At 46.5% G+C, this 13,029-nt stretch overlaps 1 protein-coding gene across 1 annotated transcript in view; it reads right to left on the bottom strand.

Annotated features, from left to right (window-relative positions):
* The window catches only part of LOC147124013 (polypeptide N-acetylgalactosaminyltransferase-like 6), a 184,186-nt gene extending 172,123 nt beyond the window's left edge, over nucleotides 1-12,063 (bottom strand). The window contains exon 1 of the mRNA XM_086002743.1: nucleotides 11,929-12,063. Coding sequence (XP_085858869.1) covers nucleotides 11,929-12,063 — 135 coding nt within the window. The remainder of the gene's footprint in view (nucleotides 1-11,928) is intronic.
* Between the last annotated feature and the right edge of the window lie 966 nt (nucleotides 12,064-13,029).

Below are 13,029 nucleotides of genomic sequence, written 5' to 3'. Positions count from 1 at the left end.
CTAGTGTCCACTATAGAATGACATGCTATTGATCACTACATCCCCCTTTCTTTGAGGTTTAACAAAATCAGTATCAATCAACTTTCAAGAATGCAATGAAGATAATATCAGTAACACTTTTGTTAGTGCTCTATAAACATAAACATTTTCAAAACTTTACATTGTACTCAAAGATTAAGTCTATCAGGCTTTTTTACTTCACGTGTGGATCTTCTCAACACGGGTAAGTCTGATGTGTCTTCATGAGATTGTTCTGGCGGTGAATGACAAGATGCAGTTGCGGCATTGTCATCAATCTGCTCTTGTATAGATCGAGGTCTCCTTGCGATCTTTGCTTGGAGAGGGTTTCAGTGTTTCCTTCACTCTTCATGCCATAACTCTCAATGTAGTCAATGCACTCTCGAAAAACTGCTGGCAGCTGGATCCCATCATACAGCATAGTCCTCTCAGCAGCCTCGGCTAATGGAACACCAAAGATTGGCCTGAGGGAAGAAGGAGTATCCACCGGAACTGCTTCCTGCTCTGGTGCAGGCTTCTTCTTTTTCTTTTTCTCTTTCCACTGCTTAACAACATCTGCTGCGGTTATATCTTTGGATTTTTTCTCCTTGTCTTTTTCCTCTTTGTGCTTTTCTTCCTTTGGCTTCTCTTTGACCTTAAAGTCTTTTTCTTTCTTCTTGGAGAAGCTAAGCTTTTTGAAGACATGCATACCCTTTGGCCCTTTTATCCTTGATGGGCTCTCTGCTTCATCACCTGAGTCATCTGGTCTGCTTATGGCACAGTTTATACGGTAGACTCTCTTGACCAGTTCTAAGTCTTCACAAGCTTTGTCACCTAGTATCGAATCAAGTCTTTCAGCCACAACAGAAAACATGAGATGATGCACTTTGTCTTTGACTGTCACTTTAAGTCTGCATACACCTAAACTATCTATTTTCTGTCTATTATAGTTCTTCAGTAGTACTGACTTTTTCCTGTATTTTGGGCTTTTCTTTCATATTGTTAATGTCACTCATACTGATTAAGTTTGCTTTTGCCCCAGTGTCTAGTTTCAAGGTAACTAATGCTCCATTTACCTGCAGTGGGATCATCCATTTGTCCACTTTTACTGCATTGACTTTATGTTCAGCATTGTCCATTTCTGAGGGCTGCACATTTTCTGTATCTTTTTTGATATCGTCACATGACACCATTCTGACAAAAAATGTCTCACTTAAATCAGTGTCTTCAATTACATTAACTCGTTGCCCTTTCTTAGTTTGTACTTTTGAAAAGCATTGTTTGGCAAATTGATTCTTTCCATTACACTTTGTGCACATTTTTCCAAACGCTGGGCATTGTCTTAACTGGTGTTTGTAACCACAGCATTTACAATTAAAAATGTCATCCTCCGATTGCTTTTCATTTCTGTTCTGCCCATGTTTCTTCCCCTTATAGGACACAGCACTGACAGCAGCATTATCACTCATTACAATCGCATCATTATTGATTTCACTGAAAGTCTGCGCGTGCTTTCGAGCTAGTTCGCTGGCTTGGCATATTTTCACCGCATTTTCCAAATTTAGTTTGGTTTCTCTCAACAGACGTTCCCTGACTTTTTTATCATGAATACCAAACACAATCTGGTCACGAATCATGGATGCTTTGAGCTCAGAGAAATTACATGTCTGTGCTTTCAGTTGCAGATCAGTTATAAAGCTATCAAAAGTCTCATTTTGTTGCTGTGTCCGAGAACGGAAGATGTATCTTTCATACGTCTCATTCTTTTTGGGAGAACAATGTGCATCAAATTTCTGTAGCACATCGTCTAATTTGTCTCTGTTCTCCGCTGGATTAAATACAAATGTATTAAATACCTCTATCGCCTGTGGGCCTGCAACCGTAAGCAGCAACGCTATCTTCCTTGCGTCTGGCTTCGTACCGAATCCGATGGCTGCAATGTAGAGTTCGAATTGCTGATTAAAAGTCTGCCAATTGTAGTCGATTTTTTCTGTGAGTTTCAAACACTCTGGTGTCTTCAAATTCTCCATGTCGCTTTTCACAATTTTCAGCAGATCTTCACCACCCTGGTACCATGTTATGTTCATTAATAAATAGACATTCTTGTTATGAACACAGCTAGCTTTTGCTAATTACTTTATTGGGCACATGTGGACTTGTACAGCATCTTGTAGAGGCTTCCATCTTGACTGCTGCCTTGTGGGTAGCCTAGCCTCATGGGTAATGTAGTCTTAATATATATATAGCTGGGTAGTGTAGTCTTATACATACAGCTATATACAGCTCTCCGGCTCTACCTAGTGTCCACTATAGAATGACATGCTATTGATCACTACAATCCCCTCTCATTCTTCTAAACTCCAGCGAATATAAGCCTAATCGACCCATTCTCTCCTCATACGTCATTCCTGCCATCCCAGGTATCAGTCTGGTGAATCTTCGCTGCACTCCCTCCATGGCAAGAACATCCTTCCTCAGATAAGGTGACCAAAACTGCACACAATACTCAAGGTGTGGTCTCATCAAGGCCCTGTACAACTGCAGCAAGACATCCTTGCTCCTGTACTCGAATCCTCTCGCTCTGAAGGCCAACATACCATTTGCCTTCTTAACCACCTGCTGCACCTGCATGCTTACCTTCAGCGACTGGTGCACAAGGACACCCAGGTCTCCTTGCACTTCCCCTTCTCCCAATCTATTGCCGTTCAGATAATAATCCACCTTCCTGTTTTTGCCACCAAAGTAGATAACCTTGCATTTATCCACATTATAATGCGGATTACAGTCAGGACTCAATGATGTCGTCGGGCCGCAGCATGCATATGTAAAGAAGGACCCTGTTGGGTCCAGGCGCATCTCCTTGCTGCCTGCTCAGGAGAGCGGATTAAAATTGTGATCATGGCGGCTTTCGGACAGGTAAGAGCCAGGGCGATTTTAACTGCCCCCCCCACCAGGTTTCTGCTGAGCGTGTAGGGTTAAAATCACCTCCCTATACTCATCAGGTACCCATTTTCAGAAATGTAGTTGTGGCTTCTTCAATTGCAACTACACACAAAACACAGACCAAAAATTGGAAGCTTCGAATAAATGCAAAATTGCAATAATGTAGACCACAACCAAAACCAGCAGCTAAAGGAACTAAAACAATGCAAACAAACTGAGTGGATAATGAGTTTTGCACCAAAACAAAGTTCTACAGCTAAGAATGGCGTTTCTGAAACTCCAAAAGTGCCTTTCAGTGCACCGTTGCTTTCAATGAAGTGTTCAATAAGAAAGAAAGACTTGCATTTATATAGCGCCTTTCACGACCATCAGACGTCTCAAAGTTCTTTTCAGCCTATGAAGTACTTTTGGAGTTTAGTCACTGTTGTAATGTAGGAAACACGGCAGCCACTTTGCGCACAGCAAGTTCCCATAAACAGCAAAAGAACATAAGAAATAGGAGCAGGAGTAGGCCATTCGGCCCTTCGAGCCTGCTCCACCATTCAATGAGATCATGGCTGATCTTCTGCCTCAACTCCATTCACCGGCCCTATTGCCATATCCCTTAATGCTTTTACTAGTCAGAAATCTGTCGAATTTTGTTTAGAATATACCCAATGACTGAGCCTCCACAGCCCTCTGGGGTAGAGAATTCCAAAGATTCACCACACTCTGTACGAAGAAATTTTTTCTCATCTCAGTCCTGAATGGCCTATCCTTTATCCTGAGGCTGTGGCCCCTGGTTCTAGACTCCCCAACCAAGGGAAACATTCTCCCAGCATCCACCCTGTCAAGCCCTGTAATAATTTTGTATGCTTCAATGAGATCCCCTCTCATTCTTCTGAATTCAAGTGAATACAGGCCTAGTTTACTCAATCACTTCTCATATGACAGTCCCGCCATCCCAGGAATCCATCTTGTGAACCTTTGTTGCACTCCCTCTATGGCAAGTATATCCTTACTTAGGTAAGACCAAAATTGTACACAGTACTCCAGGTATGGTCTCACCAAGGCCCTATAATTACTCCTGTACTCAAATCCTCTTGTAGTGAAGGTCAGCATACCATTTGCCTTCCTAATGGCTTGCTGCACCTGCACATTCACTTTCAGTGACTCATGTACAAGGACACCCAAGTCCCTTTGAGCATCTGCATTCCCCAATCTTTCACCATTTAGGAAATACTCTGCCTTTCTGTTTTTTGTACCAAAGTGGATAACTTCACATTTATCCACATTATTTTCCATCTGCCATGTTCTCGCCCACTCACTGAGCCTGTCGAGATCCCCTTGAAGCCTCTTCACATCCTCTTTGCAACCGACACTGCCACCTAGCTTTGTGTCATCTGCAAATTTGGAAATGTTACATTTAGTCCCCTCATGCAAATCATTGATATAGATTGTGAATAGCTGGGGCCCAAGCACCGATCCTTGTGGTACCCCACTAGTCACAGCCTGCCATCCTGAAAAAGACCCGCTATCCCTACTCTTTGTTTTCTGTCTGTTAACCAATTCTCAATCCATGCTAGTATATTACCCCCAATTCCATGTGCCCTAATTTTGTTCACCAACCTCCTGTGTGGAACCTTATTGAAGGCCTTCTGAAAATCCAGATACACCACATCTACCGGTTCCCCTTTGTCTACTCCACTAGTTACACCCTCAAAGAACTCCAGGATTTCCCTTTCATAAATCCATGTTGACTCTGCCCAATCTTACTATTAGTTTCTAAGTGCCCAGTTATTGCATCCTTTATAATAGATTCCAGCATTTTCCCAACTACTGATGTGAGGCTAACAGGTCTGTAGTTCCCCGTTTTCTCTCTCCCTCCTTTCTTAAATAGCGGGGTAACATTTGCTATCCTCCAATCTGCAGGAACCGTTCCAGAATCTAAAGAATTTTGGAAGATGACAACCAATGCGTCCACTATTCCAATGGCCACCTCTTTCAAAACCCTAGGATGTAGGTCATCCGGTCCTTGGGATTTACTGACTTTTGGTCCCATTAATTTTGCTAGTACTGTTTTTTTACTAATAATAATTTCTTTAAGTTCCTCATTTTTGTCACACTCTTGTTTTTCTCCTATTTCTGGGAGGCTTTTTGTGTCTTCCTCTGTGAAGACAGAAGCAAAGTTTAATTCCTCGGCCATTTCCTCATTCCCCATTATAAATTCTCCCGTCTCTGACTGTAAAGGACCTACATTTACCTTCGCCAGTCTTTTCCTTTTCACATACCTATAGAAGCTTTTACAATCAGTTTTTATATGTTTCGCTAGTTTGTGCTCATATTCCATTCTCCATTTATCAATTTCTTGGTCCCCCTTTGCTGATTTCTAAAAAGATCCCAATCCTCAGGCTGACTGCTTTTCTGGCAACTTTATAAGCTTCCTCCTTTGACTTAATACTAGCTTTAATTTCTTTTGTTAGCCACGGTTGGATCACTTTTCCTTTTGTTTTTTTTTGCCCTAGAGGAATATATGTTTGTTGCAAATTATGCATTATTTCCTTGAATGTTAGCCATTATATGTCCACCTTCATACCTTTTAGTGTAGTCTCCCAATCTACTATGGCCAACTTGTCCCTCATACCCTTGTAGTTTCCTCTGTTTAGATTGAAGACCTTAGTTTCAGATTGGACTACATCACTCTCAAACTTAATGTAAAATTCAATCATATTATAGTCACTTGTCCCTAAAGGCCCCTTTACCACAAGATTATTGATTAATCTTTTCTCATTACACAGTACCAGATCCAGAATAGCCTGTTCCCTGGTTGGTTCCTCCACATACTGATCCAGGAAACCATTTTGCTTGCATTCCAATAATTCGTCCTCCACACCATTAGTGGTACAGTAATTTGATGCTGTATGCGAGTGGAGTGGTTTTTATTAACTTTAATAAACACTGTACGGGTGAGCCCGAAAACGCTGTCCGTGTTCCAATCTGTCCTCAGTAATCCCTATCGTCCAGAACTTGTAGTAAGGGGGTTTGCGTGCTCACTACGGGCAGGGCGAAACCACTTACAATAATTGGCGATTGCGGCAGGGCCTATAGGAAATTGGCCACCGCAGAAACCGGTTACACATGGAAAATGGAACCACTAAATTATCTTAATTTTTGCAGGGGTTTCTCTCTCTCTTGTTCAGAACACGAAAGGTCAAGGATCAAGCGAGGAACCGTAGCTATTTTCTAATTCGAAAGAATTTTTATTTGATGGGCAGACGCGACAGTTTTACCGTAGCTTCTCATACAATCTTTCTGGCAAGCGCAACTCAAGAACGAAGGAATGATCAGTTCCTTTGTCTTGGGAGATAAGAAGGTTCGTTTCCTACACCGTCTTCTTCCAATGTCGCACACGGCTCCCCTAAAGATCCTTGCAAGTTGGGATGTTTTGTGTGTGTTTCTTCTTCAGGCCTTTTACTGGCATAATGCCGTATTTGGGCATGTTTTCCATTCTAACAACTTGTTTTTCTCGGTTCTTGTCTCTTATCTCACCTTTTAAATGAGCACAGTGCGTGATAATTGGCCACTGCACTTAAAATGTAGCCTGGCTGCAGAGCGGAACGCTGTGCGCGCTGGGCAAGAAACAGGCCTCAGCCCTCAAGGCCTGCTCACCTGACCATTTCTCCATGGCGATATATGCGAACCCTAATCAGCCTCAATAGTTCGGTGACCCTCAAATCCTCAGCAGGTTCTGGGTCCAGCTCTCTTGATGGACTTTACACTATGGGTTTCTCCATTTTCGCAGTTCCGCTATGATTTATGTTTGTGTTTGACTTCCAGTGGAAGTACAATAGAAAGTTTTGTCGTGATATAACGTCAAACTGCGACATAAAACTTTGTAGCATGTGACATCAAACAGGAATGTTTCTTTTCAAAAGAGATGATGGATGGGTGCCAGATTTATTTTCAGTCGTATCAAAGCGCATGAGTCTTCTCCTATTACATGGAATGCAGCAATATGAAATACATGATAAATGGCAATGGTTCATTGATAATTCTTTGCATTGTTTCCCTTCCTGAATGAAATACTTAACGAGTGCCTTTTGTCTCGATCCATAATTACTTCTGTCAAAGTACTGTGACGGTGACAGTGACAACAATTCTTGTGATTTTACCATGTTAAAAAGTACAAAATGAAATCAAGTGGAGCTTCTGTAGGATGTCACCGTCACACCTCAAGAACTCACCTGTTAACACGTGAATATGCAAACGACATGCAAGCAGGTGCAACAGTACGCTGTTGCATTGTTACATTGATCTCCACATCAAAATAGTTTAGTCTTTCCTTTTGGTCTGTAAGACTGCAGTTATACTGCCGCATTCATAGAGATGCAAAGCAATTTCAACTGACCCTAGATGAAGCAGCAGCAACATAAATCTGGAGTCTACCCCAAAGGGCTATGGATGCTTGTAAGAAATGCGGAGCAGGAGTAGGCCATTCGGTCCCTCGAGCATGCTCCACCATTCAATAAGATCATGGCTGATCTTCAACCTCAAATCCACCTTCCCGCACTATCCCCATATTTCTTGGTATCCTGAGTATTCAAAAATCTATCGATCTCTGTCTTGCATATACTCAACGACTGAGCATTCACAGCTCTCTGGGGTAGAGAATTCCAAAGATTCACCACCCTTTGAGTGAAGAAATTTCTCATCATCTCAGTCCTAAATGGCCGACCCCTTATTCTGAGACTGTGACCCCTGGTTCTAGACTCCCCAGTCAGGGGAAACATGCTCCCAGCATCTACCCTGTCAAGACCTTTAAGAATTTAATATGTTTCAATGAGTCGTTGAGTATATTCAAGACTGAGATCGATAGATTTTTGGGCACTAAGGGAAATGGGGATAGGGCGAGAAAGTAGAGTTGATCTAAAAGTTCAGCCATGATCTTTTTGAATGGCGGAGCAGGCTCGAGGGGCCATTTGGCCGACTCCTGTTCCTATTTCTTATGTCTTGGGTCTTGACTTTGTGCGATCGATAGTGTAAAGCGAGCGACAGTCAGTCTCCCCCAACTTCAACGGAAGTAAAAACCGGGGAGTGAGGTGAAACGGGCTGCCGGCTCGCTAGCACGCTGCTGATCGCACAAAGTCAAGGTCTACCTCAGTGACTGAATTATCGAAACTTGGCCGTTGGTGCATTTGGATTTCAAGGCTTGTCACTGTGTTTCTCCTTTTCTTCTGGAACATTGCAGGCTCGGTGCTCGCAGCTTGTCACACATTCCCCCCGCTCAGGCTTCTCGTCAGAAAGAAGTAGAAGGAAGAATACTCGCATTCATATGTCGCTGATCACATTGCCAGAAGTTCTCCTTTAGGAGTGCAGTGACACATGCTATCTTCCTTGAATGCGATTCCAGCTAAGCAACTTCTCACTGCAAAGAAAGTCGTCTTCTGTGCTGAATTTTTATGAGCTGTCAGTCGTGAGAGATAATAGGCATCTGTTCCTTCTTTTCATTTTTGCTCGAGATTTGGTTGGAGAGTGCAAGTTCTGAGCTGCTTGAACATTTAAAAGGAAATGTTCTCCTCACTAACATCTGGGCACAGGTATCTAGGTTGGGAGAGCTGTCCCACAGACTAGTCAAGCAACAGCCTGATATAGTCGTACTCACAGAGTCGTACTTATCAGCCAGCGTCCCAGACTCCTCCATCACAATCCCTGGGTATTCCCTGGGTATATCCGGCAGGACAGACCCACCAGTGGGGAGGGAACACAGTGGTATACAGTCGGAGTGGAGTGGCCTTGGAAGTCCTCAACATTGACTCCAGACCCCATGAAGTCTCGAGGCTTCAGCTCAAATACGGGCAAGGAAGCCTTCTGCTGATTACCACCTGCTGCCCTCCCTCAGCTACGGAATTCGTACTCCTTCATGCTGAACACCATCCACCAGCTTAAACATCCACTCTCTCCATCACCAGCGTACCATGGCTGCTGTGTGTTCTATGTACTGGATGCACTGCCGCAAGTCACCAAGGCAGCTTTGGCAGGACTTCCCGAACCCAACACCTAGACTCCCCAAAGCCTTTCCACCATCTACAAGGCACAAGTAAGGAGTGTGATGGAATCCTCTCCACTTGCCTGGATGAGTGCAGCTCCAACAACACTCAAGAAGCTCGACACCATCCAGGACAAAGCAGCCGGGCTTGATTGGCACCCCCATCCACCACCTTAAACATTCACTCCCTCCACCACCGGCACACCGTGGCTGCAGTGTGTACCATCTACAAGATGCACTACAGCAACTCGCCAAGGTTTCTTCGACAGCACTTCCAAAACCCGCGACCTCTACCACCTAGAAGGACAAGGGCAGCAGGCACATGGGAACACCACCACCTCCAAGTTCCCCTCCAAGTCACACACCACCCTGACTTGGAAATATATCGTCAATCCTTCATCGTCGCTGGGACAAAGTCCTGGAACTCCCTCCCGAACAGCACTGTGGGAGTACTTCACCACACGGACTGCAGTGGTTCAAGAAGGCAGCTCACCACCACCTTCTCAAGGGCAACTAGAGATGGCAATAAATGCTGGCCTTGCCAGCGACGCCCACATCCCAGGAATTAATTTCAAAAAAGCACAAGGGCAGCAGGTGCATCGAAACACCATGACCTCCAAGTTCCCTTCCAAGTCACACGCCATCCTGACTTAGAAGTATATCGCCATTCCTTCATCGTCGCTGGGTCAAAATCCTGGAACTCCCTCCCTAACAGCACTGTGGGAATATCTTCAGCACAAGAACTGCAGCGGTTCAAGAAGAAGGCCTACCAGCACCTTCTAAAGGGCAGCGAGGGATAGACAATTAATGCTGGCCTTGTGTTGCCCATATCCCGAGAATTAATTTTTAAAATATTTTAATAACAGAGAACTTGCATATATATAGCACCTTTTACATAAAAAAGAAAGTCTTGTAGGAATGGTCTAATTCCTATCAAGAGACTGAGGTCGACTCAGGCGATCAATCAAAAGAAGTTTAATGTAAAACTAACTGAGTTTAACAGGCAAATGCAAGAGAACTACGAATACAGGTCTTTACAGTTCGAAGGCTCCACGAGGACTGCCAGGGCGGTCCCATGGACGGCATCATGACATCATCATGTTTTTCCCGCCGTTGGAGGATCACGTGATTAACGGCATGACGTCATCGCGTTTGCCCGCGCTTTTAAAGGGACCGCGCTCTGTACATGCAAACAGTATATACAAAGATACAGGTTCAGGCTGTAGCTAACAGATTGTTAAAGGGAATTATGTACAGTTGTTCAGAGTCCCTTAGTGGCTCTGCCACATGTGCCCACCCCCCCCCCACCCAGAATTGTCTTTAACGGAAAAAGTAAAACGGCGAGGAGGCCTGACAAGCCTGTCAGAGCGACTTCTGTACTCCTGAAGTGGAAGCTGCTGGACAGCGGGCAGGCTGTCAGGTGGTTGCGCTTGTCCTGGCATGGCAACTGTGGGCGGTCGACCACGTCTTGGCGGCTGTGCGGTCTCGACGGGACGGTCAAGTTCCAAGTGTGCCGGTTTCAAATGGTCCATCGAAATGTGGTCCGGTTTACCCTCGATATCCACCGAGAAGCTTTTGTCTCCTGCCTCTAGCACGCGGAAAGTACCAGTGTAAGGGGCCTTGAGCGGATCCCGATGAGCGTCGTGGCGGATGAACACATATTCGGTGTTCTTCAGCTTTGCTGGGACGTGTGAGCTCTGAAAGCCGTGCTGCGATGTTGGTACAGGTGCGAAACACCTGGCTGCCTCCTGGTGGCTGATGAGTTGGTCGGATGTGGACCATGGCTCTGTTGGAGTCGGAAGGAAATCCCCTGGTACGCGTAGTGGCTGGCCATAGACGAGCTCTGCCGAGGACGAGTGAAGATCTTCCTTGGCTGCCGTTCGAAGACCCAACAGGACCCATGGTAGCCTGTCTGCCCATCCAGCGCCTTGGAGGCTGGCCCGCAGTGCGGCTTTGAGCGACCTGTGAAATCGTTGGTAGGCTGTGGTGCGATGTAGCTTGATGCCGAGCCCCTGAGCCACTGCATTCCAGAGCTCAGAGGAAAACTGTGGTCCACGATCAGAAGCGATGTCCGCAGGTACCCTGAAACGGGCGACCCAAGAGGAGATGAATGCCCTGGCTACGTCTGCCGAAGTGGTGGATGACGAGGGAACTGCCTCTGGCCATCTAGTGGTGCGGTCTACCATCGTTAGGATATGTGTAAACCCATGGGAAGGTGGAAGTGGCCCCACCAGGTCCACATTCACGTGATCGAACCGTCGCTCCGGAACAGCGAAGGTGGCCAATGGAGCTTTGATGTGACGCTGCACCTTGGCCTTTTGGCAGACCACACAGGTATTGGCCCAGTCGCGGACATCCATATGCATGCCCTGCCAAACGAACTTGGACGACATCAGCCTGTGCGAGGCCTTCATTCCAGGGTGTGACAATCCGTGTATGGCGTCAAACACTTTGCGGCGCCAGGCGACCGGCACGATAGGGCGAGGATCTCCTATGGAGACGTCACAAAGTAGCGTGGTGCCTGCGGCATGGAATTTGACGTCGGCCACTTGGAGGCTAGAGGGGCTGGTTCGGTAAGCCTGCGCCTCCGGATCCGAGGCTTGATCTGTGGCCATGAGGGCATAGTCGATGCCAAGCTGGACCACATGAACGGTCGCGCGGGAGAGGCAATCTGCCACCAGGTTGTCTTTACTGGCCACGTGCTGAATATCTGTAGTGAATTCAGAGATAAACGATAGCTGACGTTGTTGTCGGGCTGACCACGGTTCGGCGGTCTTGGCCATGGCAAAAGTTAGTGGCTTATGGTCCACAAAAGCGGTGAAAGGACGTCCTTCCAACAAGAACCGGAAATGGCGGATGGCCAGAAAAAGAGCCAGCAACTCCCGGTCGAAGGTACTGTACGCTCGCTCGTTCTGCCGTAGTTGACGGCTGAAGAACGCCAGCGGTTGCCATGTTCCGTTTACCCACCGTTCTTGTACTGCACCAATGGCGTAGTCTGACGCGTCGGTGGTGAGGGTGATGGTGACTCCTGGCAGCGGTTGCGCCAGCATGGTCGCGCTGGCCAAGGCGCCTTTGGTGTCAGTGAAAGCACGGTCCATGTCGACCGTCCAGCTTACCGGATCCTTGCCAGACTCGCCCTTGAGGGCCTCGTAGAGGGGCTGCATGAGCAGTGCTGCCTTAGGCACGAAACGGTGGTAGAAGTTTACCATACCGAGGAATTCTTGCAGGGCCTTAATATTCTGTGGGCGTGGGAAAGATGTTACTGCCTCCACCTTCATTTGCAAAGGAACTGCTCCTTCCGAGGTGATGCGATGCCCCAGGAAATCAATTTGTTGCAGGCCGAACTGACACTTGGCCGGGTTGATGATCAGGCCGTGTTGGCTGAGGCGCCGAAAAAGGGTGCGTAAGTGACCGATATGCTGCTCCTTGTTAGGGCTGGCGATGAGAATATCGTCCAGGTAGACAAATATGAATTTGAGGTCCCGGAGTACGGAGTCCATCAGGCGCTGGAAAGCCTGGGCAGCGTTCTTCAGTCCAAACGGCATCCGCAGAAATTCGAAAAGGCCGAATGGGGTGATGACTGCAGTTTTCTGGACATCTTGCGGGTGCACCGGGTCCTGGTTGGAGCCACGGACAAGGTCGACTTTGGAAAAAAATGGTATTTCCCGCCAAATGGGCAGAGAAATCCTGGATATGAGGGATCGGGTACCGATCAGGAGTAGTGGCGTCGTTGAGGCATCGATAGTCGCCGCATGGCCGCCATCCGCTGCCAGGTTTCGGGACAATGTGGAGAGGCGAAGACCAGGGACTATTAGACCGGCGAATAATCCCTATCCGTTCCATTGTGACGAACTCTGCTTTCGCGGCCGGGAGCTTGCCAGGTTCAAGGTGCCGGGCCCGTGCATAGACCGGGGGGCCAGTAGTGGTGATGTGGTATAACAACAGAAAATGCTGGAAAAACTCAGCAGGTCAGGCAACATCCGTGGAGAGAAATTTGAGTTGACGTTTCGGGTCGAACCCTTCTTCAAAACTGGCAGGGCTGCGATCGGACAAAAGAAGTGAAA

The sequence above is a fragment of the Somniosus microcephalus genome, chromosome 1 (genome assembly GCF_052327205.1).
Source record: "Somniosus microcephalus isolate GS21.2 chromosome 1, FLI_Smic_1.0, whole genome shotgun sequence".
Classification (NCBI taxonomy): domain Eukaryota; kingdom Metazoa; phylum Chordata; class Chondrichthyes; order Squaliformes; family Somniosidae; genus Somniosus; species Somniosus microcephalus.
This window is presented reverse-complemented; position numbering and strand designations above follow the sequence as displayed.